The sequence below is a fragment of the Apostichopus japonicus genome, chromosome 6 (genome assembly GCF_037975245.1).
Source record: "Apostichopus japonicus isolate 1M-3 chromosome 6, ASM3797524v1, whole genome shotgun sequence".
NCBI lineage: Eukaryota > Metazoa > Echinodermata > Holothuroidea > Aspidochirotida > Stichopodidae > Apostichopus > Apostichopus japonicus.
In genome coordinates, this window is record NC_092566.1 from 12,578,808 (window position 1) to 12,600,716 (window position 21,909).

The 21,909-nt window shown below is 37.9% G+C and overlaps 1 protein-coding gene across 7 annotated transcripts; it reads right to left on the minus strand.

Moving 5' to 3' along the window:
* Positions 1-50: 50 nt before the first annotated feature.
* LOC139969015 (uncharacterized) lies at positions 51-20,236 on the minus strand. Of its 7 annotated transcripts, none has more exons than XM_071973705.1 (14): positions 19,263-20,236; positions 17,730-17,871; positions 15,840-15,931; positions 13,403-13,705; positions 11,289-11,398; positions 10,336-10,416; positions 10,064-10,141; positions 8,872-8,955; positions 8,423-8,524; positions 7,493-7,717; positions 5,718-5,979; positions 4,819-4,973; positions 3,904-4,139; positions 51-2,196 (listed from the first exon to the last, which is right to left on the minus strand). In XM_071973705.1, exons 1-14 carry the CDS (start codon positions 19,455-19,457, stop codon positions 1,904-1,906), a joined length of 2,358 nt encoding a protein of 785 aa, XP_071829806.1. In that variant the 5' UTR covers positions 19,458-20,236; the 3' UTR covers positions 51-1,903. The 7 variants fall into 7 exon arrangements, with proteins under 7 accessions (XP_071829806.1, XP_071829805.1, XP_071829804.1 ...); XM_071973704.1 differs by having other exon boundaries at positions 8,872-8,952; positions 15,840-15,952; XM_071973703.1 differs by having other exon boundaries at positions 15,840-15,952.
* Between the last annotated feature and the right edge of the window lie 1,673 nt (positions 20,237-21,909).

Here is a 21,909-nt window from a genome sequence, read left to right on the forward strand (position 1 = left end):
CTGCTGTAGCTATCCTTGTGAGAAATAGCATCCCTGGATATTGATAGAAAATTATGTTATGGACGGAATAAAAACAACTACCTAACATCGGCTGGCAAGAATAGTTACTGCACACAATTTCAGCATCATGGTTAAGTATTGGATGCAAATAAAATGTTTATAAATCACACAATGTTTGAGCTTTACATAAGTGTCCTGCTGTAGCTATCCTTGTGAGAAATAGCATCCCTGGATCTTGATAAAAAAATGGTATGGGCGGAATAAAAACAACTACAAGTGATAGCCTGTCAAATAACATACAGAACATGCCATATAATAAAATGCCAACCTTTACCTGTTCCAAAATCAACAGGGTTCACATACTAACTCGGGGCAACTTGCATACATGTACCAAGTAATATATTCATTAAACACACTGCTGGTTTAGAAGGTTACAATGTCTTCAGTTTTTTGACAGATTGAGGGCACAAGATGGCCTCCGGCCGAAAATTCCCAAACATCGACAATAAAGAAACCTTATCTGAATAAAAATTATTTAAAATGATATTTGACGTCCTCCATATGAATATAAGTTGTCCTCTCACAATGGGCAGACTTAAGTGCGAGATTTATCCAATGTTCAGATGACCTATTTGTTTGCGAGCTAAATTGTCAAAATATTGTTTATGCTATGCCATTCATGAATATCAATGAGAGTTTTACATGTCATGTGGGTATGTGTCCCTGTCATACAACCACACTTGAGTTTGAACAAAATCAGACTTACGGTTATGGAGATATTGAAGTTAGAGGAAATTCACTTTAAGCACCACCTACTCATTAATATTCATGTAATACCCATGCTTTTAGTGACTGACCCATTGATCTCTAATGACCTATCACAACTAGTGATTACACATGTATACCTGTCAGATAAATTGCTACACGGTTCCTAATTTGTTACCTGAGCCCTCAAAATCATCATGTACAGGTCTATCACTCATTAAATATGATAGGAAACCATGAAAATGAAATATATAATATATTAATTACAAACAAACTGTTGAATTATTAGTTCCAATGACAAGTATCTTTGAATACATCCATTTTTGCTGGTGTAGAATGTGCTCCAGCATTACCAGTATGTGATACAGTGCATTTAGTGTTACACAGATCATAGTGGAAATAAAATTAGAGTACCTGATTACCTGACAGGTAATGTCTCTTATTACCTGTGTAAACACTAATCACAATTAGTAGATTTCAATTACTCAATCTGGGCCAACCCACATACTAAATATGAGATCAAGTAAAGTTCAACTTCTTGAGATATCGTGATTACGCATTGATTATGCATTTCAGTTTTAACCTCTACCAAAATCAATATGGCCTGAGACCTTAATATGAGGAACCTATTGAATACATCCTGTTAAAGGTTTTCACTCTATGATGACATTTGACCAGACCCCAAAACAATAGGGACCTAGAACTCATTATGGGTAATCAGCATACTGAGTAAGAAAATAGTTGAATGTTACTTTATCGAGGTATCTTGATTACAAGCAGCTTTACACGTACACACACCATCATAATTGCATAAATTCCCTTTGCCTATAGCAAAGAACCAAATGCAATAACTGAAAATCATTATTGCCAACTCCTAAAACTTATTACAAAGCTTATTTTTTTATGCAGCGGCCCCAATACTTAAAAATGATCTTTCATCATAAATGCGTGATCATACTTGAAGAATCTCATGATCATCATTTCAGTTTGCATGTACGTGCTTCTAACTACTTTGGTTAACTAATTAAAACAATTTTGAATAGATATATATGAGATAGATTGTGAACTATTCATAACACCACCACAATAGTTCAAACAAACTGATATGAGCTAAGACGAGCAGCTGTGTTGCACAAGTCTACATCTTGCCAAAGCCTGGAGAACACAAAATAGCCTCCATCATCATGTCTGCAAAGAACTTGGTGTCTTCCACACCCCTTGGGAGGTGTAATTCCAGCCCGCAGGTTGACGCAATTGGGAGGGGTTTTGTTCCATCACGGACACTGAAAAACTCCATATCTATTTGTTTGTGAAATCCTGTTGGGGGTATTCCATCAGCGCCAGTGCAGAACCGGAGGATATGATGTAGTTCAATTTTAATGTTGTCTGTTGTGCCATCATCCAATTCTATGTCCTGAGAGCAATCACCAGCTATACATGAAATAGAATATAAAAGTTGCAATAGATCGACTTCACATATTGTAACATTGCTTACCCCCAATACAGATATGCTAGTCTTCAAAATATATTCCAGTGTTCTTAAACCACATAATCATTATTTTTTTAGTAACAAGAACGCAACTGTGCGTAGTGATTCCTTGCCATATTTTTTAGGAATTTCATTATTGATTGTTGATAAAGATTGAAACAATATTGTGGGGGTTGAAACATTCCAGTGTGGTATTTGTGGTAGCCAGTGGTGACAGAACCAGCTGGGTGACAATTGAACAAGTTTGATTGTTCGTGGCCACAAAAATTTGAATAACCAAAGAAACTAATACAGGTCAGAGGAGGTCAACCTGAGGTCAAAGGTCAACCAGATGCTGGTTGACTATTAGACTACAATAGCGTAACTCCCAACCTTGACAGACATTTTGTTCTCAAGTTATTCAAAAAATACTAGTTTTTTACCCCTAATTGACCCTTGTTGACCTTGGATCACATGACCGTTATGTTTGGAAACGATCCTCTGCCATATTCACAACTAGTTCCAAAATATCAACCATGGACCCTGTCAATGGGAGTTATTGCTTTTTTAAATATTTTGGTTTTTGGCCCCTAACTGACCAAAAACAATAGGGGTCATGTACTCAATATGGGTAACCTTCATGCCAAATATGAAATGTGTACAGGTTGTCGTTCTTCAGATATCGCGATTACTAGCAAGTGTCACAAACATACATATATACATACATACATACACACATGAAGTGACCTTTGACCTCTTGGTAATACCTGTAGGGTGGATATATTTAATATGAGTATAAACCTACTCAATACGGGCAACCAACATACCAAGTATGACATTCAATTAGGTTTCCCTCATTGAATTATCATGATTACTACATTTTTTACTACATCTGACTTATGACCTCAACCAAAACTAGTAGCATTTATCTACTCATTATGGTAAACCTAAGTACCAAATATGAGCTTCATCAAACTTTTACTCATTGAGTTATCTTGATTACAAGGTTCTCAGTGTTTAAACTCTATTGACCTCTTGGTAAAACTTGTACCGTTCATCTACTTGATACTAGTAACATACATACTAAGTATGAGGTTCACCCAAGTTTCTCTCATTGAGTTAGTCTGATTACCAAAATTAATAGCACTTATTTACTCCTCATGGTCATACTATGTTCCAAATATGAGCTTCATTTAAGTTTCCTCCATTGAGTTAGCTTGATTACATGGATTTATCATGATTTGACCTCAAATGACCTTTGAACTACGGTAAAAATAATGGGTTCCTCCTCAATATGGGCAACCAACATAATAAGTATGACATTCGATTAAATTTCCCTCAGTGAATTAGCATGATTACTAAATTTGTTACCATAGCTGACCTTTGATCTCAACCCAAAAGAATAGCATTTATCTAGCTATGTACCAAATATGAGCTTCATCCAGGTTTTGTGAGCTTGATTACAAGGTTTTCAGTGTGTGACCTCTGTTGACCTTTAACCTCTTGCAAATTAAATAGCTTTCCCCCATTTTCCCCCATTGAGAAAGCCTGATTACAAGCTCCTGTCACACATACATATGCAGTCATGTCTACATAGATTCATTTGGATGTTGCCAAGGAACCAAAAACAAATATATTTTATTTCAACCATTTATATTTATGACACTTACTCCAAGCCTTGCGTAGGAACTCTTCCCAGCAATATATGGTCTCCTCCTCCTTGTCACGATGTGCACAATTCTCTGACCACCTAATGTGAAATAACTTCTTGACAGAAGAGAAGGTAAGAGGGTGGTCACACATGACTAGAAGGCACCTGAATGGTGCAGGGTCTTCATGGATCATACTCCATAACTTCCCAACACTGTCGAGACCTCGCTTGAAGTCATCTATTTCAGACTTGCATCTAACATGAGAGAAAAAATCCACAATGATGATTACAGGGGTGCAAAAAAAAACAAATCGACAAACAACATTTTATCAATATGTAGAAAATAAAGTTGCCCCAATACACATTACAAAGGAGTACTAACTGTCAAAAGTATGTCATTTTCAACCAATCAGCATAAGCAAGACACAGAATATCCATACGTTGTCATAAATATATAACACTTCATACATGATTTCTTACTCAGTGTATTGGACGTTGCTTTGGAGCGACTATTATGTTCCTTTTAAAACATTGAAAAATGTTGTACATAAATACAGTTAAAGTTGTCATACATAGCACCATTTATTTATAATAGCACCCTTAGACCTCCACATTACAAGTGCAATTACACATTTGCACTACCAGAAGATCATATATGGCTTAGTTGGCAAATGAAACCCTTATCACAGAAAGTTGTAATCTCTTCATCTGTCATGCATCAGTATTACATTTAAATGGTCTACCGGTAGAATGGAGTGGCAATGTACCATTTCACAACCTAATGTGCCTATTGTGGGCAATTATTGATTTTATAATAATCCGTCAATATATGATTTTTTCAGAAAGAGTTAACAGACTGTAGACTGATAGGAGGATAGATAGATAAATAAAACAGAGTGGTTTCCTGGTATGAGCTAAATACTAGCAAATATACCTGTAATAGATGTGCTGTTTGAAAAGGGTCTGTAGAATATCCTCCTTGTTTGCCATTGACATGCTGTATATAGCAGGGCATCCGTTGTTGGCAGCCCAGTCACCAACCATAGTTATGGTGTCTTCCAGCAAGGCTTCTGATGAACAGTTTTCTATCTGCAATGCCAATAAACATGACTCTTCAGTTAACCTTGTTGGTATTTAAGTTTATACAATTCACCAAAAAACTAATATTGGACTGAAGGTGTGTAGTGAAGGTTAAATATAGGGCCACCAATGATGATCCATTAATTTCTTTAAAGTGAAAAACTAAAAATGTAGAGGTCCCAAGTTAATTTCTACATTATTATTGAACATATCTACATACATAGGTGAGACAATCAAAGCATGTTAGACCATCCGGCCTATGACACTGATTACAAAGAATCTGTAACCGTACAGGTGATTGGGATGAATGCAGAGGATCAATTTGATGAGCAATTGTTGACGGATAGAGTGATAGACGCCGCACTGTAACAATAGCTCACACCAGCATGCTGGTTTGAGCTAAAAAACCACATCGGTTGTACCATAGAATTAGCCTAGTACCACACAGCAATTCTTATGGGGGAGATTTCAATTTTGGACTATTTCAGGGGCTCTTGTCGGTATTTCCAGTGCAATTTGTTTTCCATGCAACGATCATTGCTTACAACTTTCACAAAGATCCCCAAATGTGTTCTGCTGAACATAGGAGGGAATTTCCCCTTCCCACTTTCACACCCCACACCATTACAAAAGCTCACACCAGCATGCTGGTATGAGCTAAAAATTAGATAAACACAAATACCCTATATGATTACAAGATGATTCTAACACTGATTCTAACCCATTACAACGAAGAGCCCATTCAGCTATTACCTTCTGCAAGTGACCCATCACATCTGGATCAGTAACATCTTCAGTGGAGAATTCCTCACTTGGTTTATTGTCACACATCATAGAATAGAGCCAGGGGTGTAGCGTAGGGAAACCAGGACCGCCATGAAGAATACTCCATGCAATTATTTGACCAGCAAGTCGATAAAGGCCTTTTTCTAAAACAACAATATCATGGGTGAAGTATAGCTTGCCAGTCTTGCCCTCAAAGATTCCCAGATGTGATAATTGCTGTGTGGCTAACCTGATGAGAGATAATGTATCATTATTTCACAATTGATTGAATGCAGGCCCATTTGAAAATACTTCATAATAATGATATTTTATCTTGTTTATAGCATACTAGTCATCCCATACAAGTTACGCACCAAGTATGAAGACAAACTGAAAAGTGGGTGGGGGGGGGGGGTGTTGGTCAGGATGAAAAGCCAAAATTTCAGCGGATTACTTTAAGCCTGTTTATTGTCCAATTCAAATTTCAAGTAAACACTGCTGAGAAATGTGACTATGAGGTTGCTATTGTTTAACCCCCATTGACTGCAAATAACTTTTAATCTCTTATATTTGCACAAATCATGTTGAATTTCACTCAGCTCACTGACAATTCTTTTTAGAATATAGAAATTACCCAGAAAAACAACAAGGTTTTGTGATTCATTGCCATGTAAAAGCAAAATAGGTGTCAATATTAAAGTTCTGTCAGGTTGGCACAACTTGGGCTTGCTGGTTTCAAAGTTTCCAGCATTTTACCCCTATTACAATCAAATGACTTGTAACATGTAGCAGAATCAGTAGGTTCATTTTCACACTGATAAGTTATGGTGGTTACAAGGCTTTCAGTTTTTGGCCCCTCTCAAATGACCTTTAGGGATCTTGTACTTATTATGGGGATTGGGGAACCTACACACCAAGTTTGAACTCATTCCACCAAGGCATTGTCCATGTATGGTGCTTGCATGGAGCCAGGGGTCGCATTTTTGTGCGTCTGTGCATCCAGGACGCACTGATCACGCTGTCGACGCGTGAAAAAAAAATAGCCTCTTCTCAGTGCGTCCGAGTATTTTGAAATTTCCTAAACTGCCGGAAAAAGTGCATATCGCCTTCTGTTTTGGTCCACATTTTTGTTTACTCCTCCTCTCATACTTTGGATGTTCATTTTTTGGCATGACATCTCCGAATTTGGAAAGTGCCCTCTGTGGGTCAAAATCGCCCCAAGCCATTGTCCATGTATGGTGCTTGCATGGAGCCCTCTTCCACAGGGGATTTTTTTTTAGGAAAAAATTGAAAAGAGCCCCTGTTAGGCAAAAATTAAATCCTACCCTGGAACGACTTTGAACTTCCGCTTACTGGCCTACTGGGTTAGTGAATAGTAGCTCTCATCGTTGGGAAAATGGCAAATTGACTGTTGAACTCGGACCCCTTAATATTAGTCCTGGACCCCTTAAAATCAGAGGTAGCAATTTTTAAGGTGTCCAAAAACATGAGTTCGGACCCACTAAATTTGGGGCTTGTCGCTACCCCTGCATGGAGCATCACCCACACATATAAACACACCATCATGAATGCATAGATTCTGCAAGGAATAAAAAATCACGCAACAGTACAGGTGTGACAACTTGACAAAGTCTGATTTTCACACATCAGGTGGTTCATGTGAAGTAGCCCATTTAATTTATTGACAGACATATAGATAGACTTCTGCACATTGTCTTAATCTATTGGTATATAGCCAATTTAGTCTAACACAAGTTACTCACGTAAAAAACTCTCTTCTTGGACCTCCAAGGTCAACTGCCTCCTCCCCAGAAAAACAAATGACTGGATCCTTAAAAAATGAAAACCCTGCTTGGGAATTTATGGCATCTGCTGCACATTTGAGAATTTTCCTCCACCTAACAACAACGTGGAATTTCTCCTCCTCTCGCAACAAATGATATTGCCCCAACTTCTCCTGCATCCTTGCTTCTAGAATGGTGTCATCACTGCAAATAAATTTAAAAGAATAATCTTAATTGCACTTTAAGAACGGTAGAACATATTCTACAATAAGTACCAGTGCTGAAGGACTCGAGTCCGGACTAGGTCTCGAGTCCTTTTTTTTAGGACTCGGACTCTGACTTGAAGGACTTGGACTCGGTCAAAATGACTCGAGGACTCGGTCCGAGTCCAGGCACAAGTCCTTAAAAAAAATTGTCAAATTTGCACCTTTGAGTACCTACCCACAAGTTTCAGACAAGAATTATAAGCTGTTCCCTCACAACTTTTGCATCTAGGGTTTTTCTATTGAATACTTAGCGAGAAATCAGTTCAAGTTGGAACTTCAAAGTCATGGCTTTTACAAGGGGTGTCCACAGACTTTTCAGTGTTTAAACCATGTTTACCTAAAACGACCACTGACTCAAATAAAATCAACAGGGTTCTTCTACCCATTCATTTCAACAAATATATCAAATAGGAGAAAATCCACAGCTAGAACAATTCAGATATGACCATGACAAGGTTTTCATTTATCGACCAATGCTGACCCCAACTGACATTTTACTTGGACAAAAAATCAATAGTGTTCTTCTACTGAATAGGGGTAACCTATTTATGAGTCCAGTCCAAGTTAACTCCTCAAAGTTAAGTTTAATAAATAATTATTTGTTATACTCGCATTGGCTCTTAGAGATTACCATATAATTTACCGATTGCTATCTATGTCCTTCAAGCTGTCTTCTATAACATGCTGTAATTCATCATCACTTGAATCATCCGGCTCAAGCAGATCGATATAATCAGCGACATACCTGTAGAAAACAAGAGAATGAAGACAATTTGTGATTCCTTGCTGAGATTCATCCTAGTTTCCCTCATTGAGAGAGTCTGATCATGAGCTCCTGTCACATACACACACGTACCGACAAATACGCATTCGTGATTACATATATTCCTTCGCCCATCGCCAGTGAATCAAAAATGTTTTCACTCATTTTGTGGCTACCACATAAACATGACTGGCAAGAAGAACATTACAATTATTCTGATAATATGTCAAATTGCTTGCAAGAACAAATAAGGATTTATTTCTTGCATCTTCCCATTCCGAAAATTTGTCACATTGCTCTTTCGTGATAATTAATCTTACTTTGCATACCTATCAGCAGGAGTTGAAGGAGGTTGTCTTTGTTGTGTTGATCTCGCTGGTGCTGATGGACCTGCCAAAGCACTACTGTCTCTGCTGTCAGAAGATGATTAACACAAAATAATATCAACACATAATTAGAAGTGACTTTCACAAACTACTACATCAAATCAATATGGGGTTTACCACTTGTCACTATGCCAACAACTACTATGTTAGATATTTCACCTAAATGCTAATCATATCACTCCTAGAACTTACAACATTATATGCTCATGCTTTCAGATTATTTATATGTTGGATGACATTATGTTATGGGTCCTCATTCATGTTGTAGCATAGTTTACAGTATGCCATAACCCACCAACTCATGGATATTAATTAGATCAAAAGTTTATTTATTGCAAGCATATGTACCACCTTCAAATGATTCAAATTTTTTTCAGTAAAGTACTTGTATTTGATTGCTCCACAATATATGTCTCCGAAATTTCATGCTTCAGTTCCCCTTTAATCATGGAGAAAAATCATGCTTACAGTTGCAAAGTATTGAAGTTTGAATGAATTTATGTTAAGCCCAGCCTACTCATTATTATTCAGTATATCAGCATTGAAAACAATAGGGACCAGTTACTCACTATGAAGGACCTATACACCAAGCATGAGCTTATTCAAAGTTAGACTTCCAGATTTCATGTTTAAGAGCTAACATTGCCAAAATCCTGCTTGGCTCTGCCCACTCATGAATATAACTGACGGCTATTTAATTATCGCTTTAGAATGTGCCCATATACAACTGTTACTATCACACCAAATTTGAACAAAATCAGGCTTACGGATGTTGAGATATCAAAGTTTGAAGATTAAACTTTAAGTACTGCCTACTCATTAATATGTGATACACGTTAGAGCTGTTCTAGTTACTATAGAGAATGTTTCAAGCAAGTATGAATCTGATTCATGTTAGCTCTGTTAATAACTTATTGTGCATACAAAAAAAAGTTTGCAAGTTGACCTCATATGACATTTGACCTCAACCAATATCAACTCCCTCTGGAAAACCTATCCTTAAGGTATGGGCTATCATGTTTACAAGGTTTTCACTTTTCGACCTCTGTTGACCCCAGATGACTGCATACATTCCTTTGCCTCAGGCAAGGAATCAATTACTTGATTTTTAAGGTAACACAAAGTCTTAGCTTACCTATTAGCAGGAACAACAGATCTTTGTGGTGTTGATACCATTGGTGTCAATGAGGGACAAGGCAGATCAGTGTCATCACTGTTGTTTAAAGATAATTACAAGAAGTAGTGTGAGTATATATACATAGCACACATACATGCTATGGAGGATACATAAACTTCTCTTGCAAAATCTGACAGTAACAAAAACATTTTTACAAGTCCAAGTGATACCCATGTATTCCTCAGATATACAGTACCAATATAGAGATAAACAGCTTACATGTAGCTTACCTATCAACAGGACCTGAAGTAGGCAGTCTCTGTGGTGCTGATATCACCGGTGTTGAGGGACCAGGCAGAGCACTGTCATCTCTGTTGTTTGAAGATAATTACAAGAAACTAGTTATATGACTATCATACATAGATGAATGGATTATGCCAGGCATGAACACTATTACTATAGATAGGCTGTTTGCTGATATGATAGCATGCTAGAACGGGATGAGCCATTTGTGAGCACCCTGTATGTTGTTACCAGCACAGGCAGACCCATTCAAGTGTGGCGGAATGAGCTAATATTGGCAAAACTATGCTTAGCCCCGTCCACTCATGAATATTAAAGAGATCAAATTGTGCATAGTACAGGAATGCATACCATTCTCAACTGACTCAATCACAGAAAGTTTTAACAATATGAGACTTGCTGTTACGGGGATATTGAATTTGGGATAAATTTAGGTTAAGCACCCACCCACTCATTAGTATTTATAACAGCAGCACGAAAAGCAACAGGCTTCTAGTACTATGTGTTGGCAATGTGTGTCAATTATGAGCTTAATCAAGGTTAACATTGTTGAGAGTTTGTGTTTATAAGCTAATATTGGCAAAATCACAATTAACTCCGCCCACTCATGAATATCAATGAGATCAAATTTTGTATACCTGGCAATGATGTGTACCACTATGAGCTGACTCCATTACAGTATATGGGCAACACTCCGCAACACATATGTGCCAAGTACCACATTAATCCAACATTTCTGTATTGAGTTATCGTGTTTACAATCCCAAAGTGTCACATACACACACACACACGTACCAACCTGATTACATTGGTTCCTATGCTATCATTATTCATGCATTCCAGGTTTACAAGCATTCTGGCAGATATACACCAACCCCACCCCAAATGCAACGACTGGCCATCTAAATTTGTTCACTAATAAAAAACACACATGGCATACCTTTTTCCATTGCAACTTTCCCTGTGTTGTTTCAGCTTTGTTTCAGGAATCTCCACGTGACAAATGAAACATTCTTGCAGCGTATCATCTACTACAGATACATCCTCCGTCTAAACAAACCAGAAAACCGAAATGTTTTTGTGATTATATGATTATACCAAACTCCTGAATAGTTAGTGTTTACACGGGTGATCCGGGTACCCGCCCGACGCAATAATACCCGGTTCCTAATTTATTACCCGAATCCTACGCAAAGTGTGATTTCAAAAAAAAAAAAAATTCAAATCTACGGTTAGGCAGATTTCCCATTGACTTAGTGTGGTGTTAGGCTAAAATATGTGGTCGAAGATAACAGCAATAACGAAGGTACCCGCCCGACGAGATACTACCAGGTTCCTAATTTATTATTCGAATCCTACGCAAATATAACTGCGTCACAATTTCAGCGAATAAACAGATGGTTAGGCTTTGCTAGATTTCTCATGCATTGACTCAGTGTGGTGTTAGGCTACCATGTGGAAGAAATTATTATTTATTCATTGGTTTATTTCATAGAAGGAAAGGCTGACAAGGAATTTTACGACATGTTTATGGATTATAGACGGGATAACTAAAAAATAATAATCGTAAGTGGCTTTTTAGTAATCGTGTATTCCAAATGCGATCAAATTGCACGAATTGCGTAATCTCGCTGCTAATGCGAACCCTGGGCCTGCATAGTAGATCTAGTAACAACTGAGCTAAAGTAAAGGGATATTTTATGGTCTGATCCAAAAGACGTGGAGAGGAAGAATAAGCAGCGGCGGCAATGCGATGTTAACAACATTACTACTAATTAGTAGTAATGTTAATTATATTAAGTAATTAACAAGTTTATTACAGAAAAAAAAGCAAATAGATATTATTGAGGAAGGTTTTATCCCTAAACCTAAACATACGTTTTTGAACATAAAAACATTGTCAGTAGAGAATATAATTCATTTATTATAGCATTTAATAAGTAATTTCTTGAAAATCGTGATACACGGGGAAAACATTTTTCCCCGGGTACCCGACGGGTAACGGCTCTCGGGTACCCGGTTCCCGATTTTTGGACCCGTGTAAACACTACTCCTGAACAACCCAAATGAGGCACTGGCAAAGAACCATAGTGACAAACCCTGAAACCCACACAATTGTACCATAGAATTTGTATGAAAAGAAGCATTTTGAGTGATTTAATTAAATGGGCCATATGGCCCACATATGGCCTCGAACTCAAAAATCCTAACGCCTTGAGGGCACCACTACCACAGTACTATTGTGACAAACCCTCAACATTGTACCATATAATCTGTAGGATACATTTTGCATATCTACACAAAATGGCCCTAAAATGGCCCTTCATGGCCCACATGTGACCCTTGACCCCAAATTTTGGACCACCACTCACTTATGACCCATCATCCAGTGGTCATTGTGTCCAAGTTTCATCAAAAAAAGAAGCAGTGCGCTACAGAACAATTGTGAACAGAAGGCTAGATACATAGATAGATATATAGATAGATAGATAGACAGACAGACAGACAGACAGACAGACAGATAGCTGGTTTGAGCTAAAAAACCAAATTACTCAAGAAGGGAAATGAGAACAATAACATTGGCAAATGAATAAGGTTGATGTACTCAATGCGGCCAAAATACATACCAGTTATGAGAACAATCCAATTTGGCACTGCTGAAATACGGCCATCGCAATGAGAGCATCACATACGCAACACAAAAACCCACGTGATTGCGTACATAGATTCCTTTTGCCATGATATCAATAAGATGAATACAGCAAAACTGTAATTTAGATTCATAATGCATACCTTATCAAACCTAATTTATCTTAACCGTCCCAAATGTTATTGTTTCACTGTCTGTCAAATAAGCAGACACATAACTAAGCAATCTCATATATGGGGAAATTTCAAATAAAAGGTTTAAAATTTTGACAAAGTATTTCAAATTCAATGTTCGGAAGAGAAGCATCAATCAAAACCAAAGTGCATCAATGCACCATGTAGTTAGTTATTTTCACATGCAGTAAAAAAATGGATGTTGTTCACAAATCTAGAATTGCTACTTACCACAGCGGAGAGGTCCAGCTCAGCCTGGATTGGTCTGAGATACACTTTTGCCTGCTTAACAATGGCCTTTATGTTGGCTACGCTGTAGCCGCCACTAGGAGCCAATGGAATGACCTCGAACACTTTATGCTGGCCAGAAGTTTTCAGGTATTGAAACCCTCCAGCATCCCTCAACTTTGGGTATTCATCAAAAAGATGTTCCCGTAGCTCACTGGCAGTCATTGCCGAATCCAGTGCCAGTTTTTTCTTTCCAAGGCCTGCTGATTTTAGGATCTTTTTGGTCAAATCAGATGGAATGCGTTCCTGAAAGAAACGTGCCCATACAATCAACATTAATAAAAAAGAAATGTTTTTTTGAATTTGAATCCTGATCATTATCTCATCGCCCCGATAGTCAAACATAAAATTCTTTACATATTGTTACTTCAAGTTGCAAAATATAACACCAAATTGCATCTAATGACCCTTAACTAATGAAAAGTTTAATTTAGAGCATCTGTCACATTAAGTTTGGCTAAAGCGTAAGTAGCACATGTCCACATACTATATCCATGTACAGTGACTGCTATGTCATAGAGTGTAGTTACTGTAGTATATGAATATCTCACTGTTGGGTGCACACGACTCAACGATATGGTGGATGCAAACTTATGCGCATCTACCCACATATATACGATGCTGAGATATTGTCATTTTAAGGAATTGGCTCTAAGCCCCGCCCACTAATAAATATTCATGACATTGGCTCCAAAATAAACATGCCTCCAGATCAACCCTTACAGTAATGTTGCATCTAAAAACCCTTCAAACCTATTGCTTGGTGGGTTTTAGGTTTATTGACTTGTATCACCACCACAGTCATTACAATATGCTACCACTGAAGTGTACAGGCAGTGTGACCTTGATAATTAGGGATTGTCTACTCACTATGGGTAACCTATCTATGCACCAAGTATGACATCAATTCACCTTGGGACTGCTGAGAAATCCTAATTACAAGCGTAGTGTCACACAAACATGCCGAATACATACACACACACGCAGTGGCGTAGCCAGGAATTTGTTGAGGGGGGGCCCTTAAGAATTTTGTGATCGCCCTCCCAGGGGGAGGGGTCTAAGGGGAGGCGGTGTCTGCCTCCCCTTTGGGAAAATTTTGAATAATTAAGGGTACTTAGATACAATCTGGTACTATATTTTGCAACTTTTCAAACAAGGTTCGATTTTGGGCCGTCCAAAACCTGTTTTTGCTGGGACAGTGGCAAAAACCTGGTTTAAACCCGTCTAAATGCGTCCAAAACAATAAAAGAACTAAATTTCACCAGAGAAAATTACCTGAAAAAATCTTTTTAAAGAGTTTTGCCACTTTTAGGTTTTGGACACGTCCAAAACCTGTTTTGGACGGCCGGTTTAAACCGCGGTCAAAACCATGGTTAAAACCACCGATGTCCAAAACCTGGGAACCCTGTTTTCAAGTAAATTTATGTTCAGGAAATTCATTATTTTTTTATTAGTCTGTCCGTATTTACATTTTTAATTGAGGAGGACAAAAAGTCATAAAAAAATGGAAATGAACCCTTTTGCTTTAAGAAATTTTTGAACAATTAGGGGTCCTTAGAAGCAATTTGCTACTTTATTTGTAACTTTTGAAGTAAACTTAAGGTCCAGAATTTTCTTATTTCTTGGTTAGTCTCTGCAATATTTATGTTTTTAATTAAAGAGGACAATAAGTTATACAAAAAATGGAAATTAGCCCTCTCACTTTAAGAAATTTTTTAACAATTAGAAGCAATCTGGTTCTAATAATTGCTTCTAAGGAGCCCAAATTGTTCAAAAACTATATTTTGTAACTGTTGAAGGAAACAAGTTCAAGAATTGTCTTATCCCGAATTTACGATTTTAATTAAGACGCATAAAAAATTATACAAAAAAATAGAAATTATACCCATTTGCTTTGAGAAAATTTTGAATAACTAAGGGTCCTAGATGCAATCTGGTGCTACATTTGTTATCTTTTGAAGTAAAATTAGTGTCAGGAATATACATTTCTTAGATTATTAAAAAAAAAAAAATTGAAAAATCTGCCAGGGGGGGCATGGCCCTGTGCCCCCCCTCCTGGCTACGCCACTGCACACACTCAGTCGTGACTGCATACTGTAGATTCATAGGCTGGAGCCATGGAATAAAAATTAATCCAAATTTGCATGACTTAGTTAGCTTGGTTAAATGGGTTTCAATGTTTGACACTGTTGACCTATAGCAGAACCATATGGGGTCATCTACTCGCTATATATGCAAACTTCTTTCAAATATGAGATCAACAATGAATTGTACTGCTGTGATCAAAGTGTTTACAAGGCCTGTCATACACACACACATATCCCACTATGATTGCATAGATCCATTTCACCACTGGCAAAGAATCAAAAAGGTTACTCACTGAGGAAGGCAAAGCGAGGCACACAAATTCCAGTGTCACAAGTGACTTCCTTTTCTTTTTTTTGTTGGAGTATGGCTGGAACAGATTGGAAACTGTAAGATGATTTGCAGATGCTGTATTCAGAAAGAAATGTTAGGGTTGACTTAATGTGTTTAGAAATGTTGTAGAGATTGACTTCAGATGACCTCTCTCAAAAACAATAGGGATCATGTACTCATGAGGAACATACACCAAGTATGAACTTGATCGAACCGGGCATGGTTGAATTATCGTGTTTACAAGCAAAAAATACCTTAATTTCACAAAATATCTATTCTGACTACAAATGAGCCCATACCTCCACCAAGTCAAAAGCATCACTGTAATCATCATGAGAAACACACACACCAAATTTCAAGTTAATCGGCCAGAGGGTGTTTACAAGGTTTTCAGTATTTGACCTCTACTGACCTGCCCCAAAACCAATAGGGATCATGTACATTATGAGGAACATGTACATACCAAGTATGAACTTGATCAATCTCGGCTTGGTCGACTTAGAGTGTTTGTTTACAAAAAGTACCAAAAATACATAAATTTTACAAAATTTCTATATTTTACCACAAATGAACCCAGAACTCCACCAAATGGAGTGTTTACAAATTTTTCAGTGTTTGACCTCTGTTCACCTCAAATGACCTCTCTCAAAAAAAATAGGGATCATGTACTCATTTTGAGGAGCATACATACTAAGTATGAACTTGATCCATCCAGGCATGGTCGACTAAGAGTGTTTACAATGAGCGTCACATACACACATACACAAACACATCATCTTGACTGCATATATTCCTTTTGCCTTCGGCACGGAATCGAAAAGCCACAAGGCTTTCAGATGAAATTTATAATTCAAATGCAAGTCACGTCGATGTGAAACGAATCATACCTAAATAACAAGTCTATGACCCCATTTGTTTCATAAAGACAGTTAACCCAGAACAAAATTGTTTGAGTTATCTACCTGTCACCTCCCATCATACATACCATACCTGTTATCATTATTGACCACTGTTGACCTGAACTGACATTTGACCTGGGGTAAAACTAATACAGTTTTTCTACCTATTATGCTCAACGAACATACCCAATACGAGAATATTCAATTTGAAAACTGGTGAGGTTGTTTTATTGTTTGACCCTCAAATGACCTAACACCAAGGGTTAAACCATTACCAACAAGGTACTACTACATATACACTTAGCTCAACCACTATACCAAGTATGACAAGAATCAAAGTTCAAACTGCTGAAATATGACTGTTACCATATATACAGTGTTTGACCACATTGACTCCGAATGACATATGACCAAGAGTAAAATCAACATGATTCTTTCTTTTACCTACTAAGCAATTCCCCCCTGGAAAATTTTTCTCCAGACAATTTCCCCCGGACAATTGCCCCCCCCCCATCGGATTAAGGTTGGGTTAGGGTTGGGGTGGGGATTAGGGTGGAAATTTTCGGGGGGAAATTGTCCGGGCGGCAATTGTCCAGGGGGTCGAACGATCATGAAAACTTCCTGACAGTAATATTTCAGCAGAATGTAACTTTGTCTGTATTATTTAACTTATCATTTGTATGTACTATGTATAGTTTCTAATAACCCTACCTATGGTGAAAACATTAAACTATGATATTGGTTTTTCAACGCTAACCAAAGAATTATGGCAAGGAATCACAAAACCTTTTGGTATTCCTGTTTTACTTGATCTGCATCTTATTATCACATTGTGCTTGTATTCTAGAGTTTCATTCTACTACAGGTATAGTCTCAGTACTATAATCACAGGTTGTTAATAAGTATTAAGCTATGCTACATTGTAGCAGAACTAGAAATAATCAGTTAATTACCTGCACTGCGACCAGCAGAATCTTCAATGCGGAGCATATATGCTCGACACCTGCTTATTAGGATGGCCTGTCTGCCCACACCTTCTACACCAAGTTGCTGAAATTGCCCCGAATTCATGAGAGTTGCAGCTTCAGGAGTGACCTGTAGAATTTATCAGAACAAGTAATAAATTTCCTAAATTAAAAGAACAGTGCCTACCATTTGCAATTAGTAAAACCATTCTTATGTCCGTTGAGTTGTCAAGGGTCTCCAACAAGATGGAATATAGTTACAGCCAGATCTGATCAGTGATGCTATTCAGAAGCATCAATGTGAAGTGTAAAAGACATTACTTATTTATTTAAGCCTTACAGTGTGAAATTCTGACTTGTGTGGTCAGTGATGTAGTGAAGGGACTTTGAAATGTAGTGAAATATCACAGTCCATAAATATATATTTTTTAAATATTTCCCAATTTGTATGTCAAACGTTTTTTTTTCTTCAAAAAAGACGCATTGGCATTTCGCAGTGTTCGACTGACTGTATCTAGCAGGTGTGTACCCATATCATTGATCTGCATCATGCACCGATTACCGAAATTATATATTCCAGACCAACCAGGGTTGTTTGACTTAAATCACAGTTGATTAAAATCACTGGTTTAAATCACAATTTTAATCAAATAATTTTTTTAAATCACTGAATTAAATCACCTTTTCCAATATTTTTTGCTGAAAAAGTTGGTTTAAAGTCAATGCAATCATTTGGATCAACTGATACCACCAAATTACACACTGTAGAATGATGTTAACCCATATGTACCCCTCTAGAGCAGTCAACTTCTAAATTTTATAAAATTAGGTTACCCAAATACACTTGTTTATGAATAAAAATCGAACTCATTTATAAAATTTAAAAAACTTAATTTTTTTCACGATCCCTTCTGCAATTCATAGTTATGGTATAATAATGATGATGTTGCATAGTAATATAGGCTAATGATTACAATAGAATCCCAAGGCATTTAACATATATATATATCTTCATTATAGTGATGAGAGAAAACAATAATGTGGCTTCTGTTTTCATCAAAGTTTTAGTTTTATTCGACCAATGAACCAATGATCATGTCATTGAAAATCTTACAATTAAGTGGTAGGCTACATGTAATATTCTCACTCACATAATTTTGATCGATTCAGTCAGGTGGTAATGAAACATCACACAAAGTAGCAATCTTTCTATATAATGTTGTCGATGTATGCAATGTGCAGTGTAATTTCCATGTAGCATTTAATACAACTATAGCCTAGTATAGCCTAGACCTAGCTCTTATGCCTAGCCTAGCCATAATAGTAGTAGTATTGCTATGTTAGATAGGCCCTAGGCTGGCCCTAGGCTATACTACTTATATTAGTACTCCAGTAACACAGCCATGTTCAATGACTAGGCCCTAGTAGCCTACTACTACTAGGTCCTTGTAACAGTAGGCATAGGTCCTATGCCTAGTATGGTTCTAGCTAGATAGGCCCGGGCTATGCTGACTTTATTACCCCCTCTCTTCTAAAGTTGTCGATCACCAGTTGATTATACTCCAGTCTGGATAGAATTCCTTCCATACTTCTGAGCTGTTGTGAGAACCTAAATAACGGCAGTACAGGTGAAGCACGACAATAAGAAAACGCAGTAGACCTAGGCCCTACATGTATTCTCGGCATATGCGAATTGCGTGACTTTACTACGTACATTTACATCACTCACATCAGTCTATTACTGTCTAGTAACCGGTCGTGCAGCGCACCACTGCTCCGTATGCATTACGTACACGTTGTATCCAGGGACCAGCTTAGACCTCAACGAACATTTAGATTCCCGCCATTTTACAAGAGCGCTTTTATATACTAAAAGTAAACAACATATTAGAGAACGGCATCAAATGAGACAACAACATCAAAGTAGACAACGGCATCGAAGGAGACAACGGCATCGAATGAGACAACGGCATCGAAGGAGACAACGGCATCGAAGGAGACAACGGCATCGAAGGAGACAACGGCATTAAAGGAGACAACAACATTAAAGTAGACCACGGCATTAAAGGAGGCAACGGCATCAGAGGAGACAACACCATTGAAGTAGACAACAACATTAAAGTAGGCAACAACATTAAACGAGACAACAACATTGAAGTAGACAACGGCATTAAAGTAGACAACAACATTAAAGGAGACAACAACATTGAAGTAGACAACGGCATTAAAGGAGACAACAACATTAAAGTAGACAACAACATTAAAGTAGACAACTTCATGAAAGGAGGCAACTGCATCAGATGAGACAACAACATTGAAGTAGACAACGGCATCAAATGAAACAACGGCATAAAAGTAGACAACAACATCAAAGGAGACAACAACATCAAATGAGACAACATAAAAGTAAACAACAACATTAAATTAGACAACAGCATCGAAGGAGACAACATCAAAGGAGACAACAAAATACATTGCCCTTTTGGCGTTCCATATATATGCGCTCTGTATTACGTACTTCGACGTCATACCATACTGCTTTTGGTGAACAGCGCCGTCAGCATCAAAGTAGACAACGGCATCAAATGAGACAACGGCATCAAAGTAGACAACAACGTTAAAGGAGGCAACGGCATCAGAGGAGAAAACAACATTGAAGTAGACAACAACAGCATTAAATGAGGCATCGGCATCAAGGGAGACAACGGCATCAAGGGAGAAAACAACATTAAAGGAGACAGCGGCGTTAAGGGAGACAACAACATTGAAGTAGACAACAACATTAAAGTAGACAACGGCATAAAAGTAGACAACATCAAAGGAGACAACAACATCAAATGAGACAACATAAAAGTAAACAACAACATTAAATTAGACAACAGCATCGAAGGAGACAACATCAAAGGAGACAACAAAATACATTGCCCTTTTGGCGTTCCATAGTGTGCAGAGTAGATGCTGCTGGGGTAACTCTCCCTTCAAGGAAAGTGCTGAGGAGGAGAGTATATAGAGTTGAAAGGCCCAGTTCCCTCTGGCATTTGGACGGAAACCACAAACTGATTCGGTAAATATAACATTATGTCAATGAAATAGTTTGTGACTGGATTGAGTTCATTAGACCTTTGCACATAGCCAGGGGCGTAGCGAGCGGGGGGGGGGGTGTGGGGGGTGTCACACCCCCCCAATAATTTGGTCGCTGTCGGCAAATTTTGGGTCTGTCGGCAAAAGGAGAAAAGGTGAAGAGAGCGGAAGGGGAAGAAAGAAGGAAAGCTGAATAGAGAAAAGGAGAACGGGAGCTTCTTCCGTGCCAAATTTGACTTAAAATATGCACCAGATTGCATCTAAGGACGTTACAAAACTAAAAATTTTCCAAAGGGGAGGGGTAGACCCCCTACCCTTAGACCCCTCCCCCATTTCAGTCACCACTTCCAGATCCGTCGGCAAATCAAATTCTCCACACCCCCCAACAAAAACCCCTTCGCTACGCCCCTGCACATAGCCAGAATTTTCTAAGTACTAACAGACTAAAATTAAACGTGAAATTTTAATGACCCGCATCAGACTACAGACACCCACTGGCGGATCCAAGGGGGGGCCAAGGGGGGCCATGGCCCCCCCAATGGTGAGCCAAAAAGTGTTTCCGAACATCCGCTAAATCATATGATTGGAAATTAAAAAATCGAGAGGAATAGCAGTGGTAGACTAGTCTAAACCTTTTCGTTTTCTGGTTTAAAATTAAATGCAGAGCTCCCAACTGACCCGCAATTCGCGGGAATTAGACCCGCATTCTAACACCCAAACCCGCTGACCCGCACAAGCGTCCGAAAAAAACGCATTGTAATTGTCAAGTATACATAAAAAAATTTGCATCAATTTTTGACTTAGCAACCATCATTTCTTTAGCATTTAGCATAATAGAGTATAAAACCTCCTTTACAGCATCATTTGAACCTCAAATTAGCCTATATTTCTTTTCAATGGGGCGAGCAGCGAACATTTTCATGCCACAGGAAAGAATGAATTATCACCTACTATTCAATTTATTGATGTTACACACAAAAATGCAAATATCTCAGAAAATTTTGGGTGACAAAAGCCTTTCTAAGTGCCACCATTTTACATGTAGGCATCACCAGGATTCCAAAAAAAATCAAAAGGGGAGGGGGAC

What these genes read in the sequence shown, in the direction of transcription:
- LOC139969015 (XM_071973703.1), bottom strand. Translation starts at nt 19,457, where the DNA reads ATGTACGTAGTAAAGTCACGCAATTCGCATATGCCGAGAATACATGTA. An exon ending in GCCTCGCTTTGCCTTCCTCA is followed by an intron (nt 13,706 to 15,839) that starts GTGAGTAACCTT and finishes CGTTTCTTTCAG; the next exon opens with GAACGCATTCCATCTGATTT. An exon ending in AAACAGCACATCTATTACAG is followed by an intron (nt 4,140 to 4,818) that starts GTATATTTGCTA and finishes CTCTCATGTTAG; the next exon opens with ATGCAAGTCTGAAATAGATG.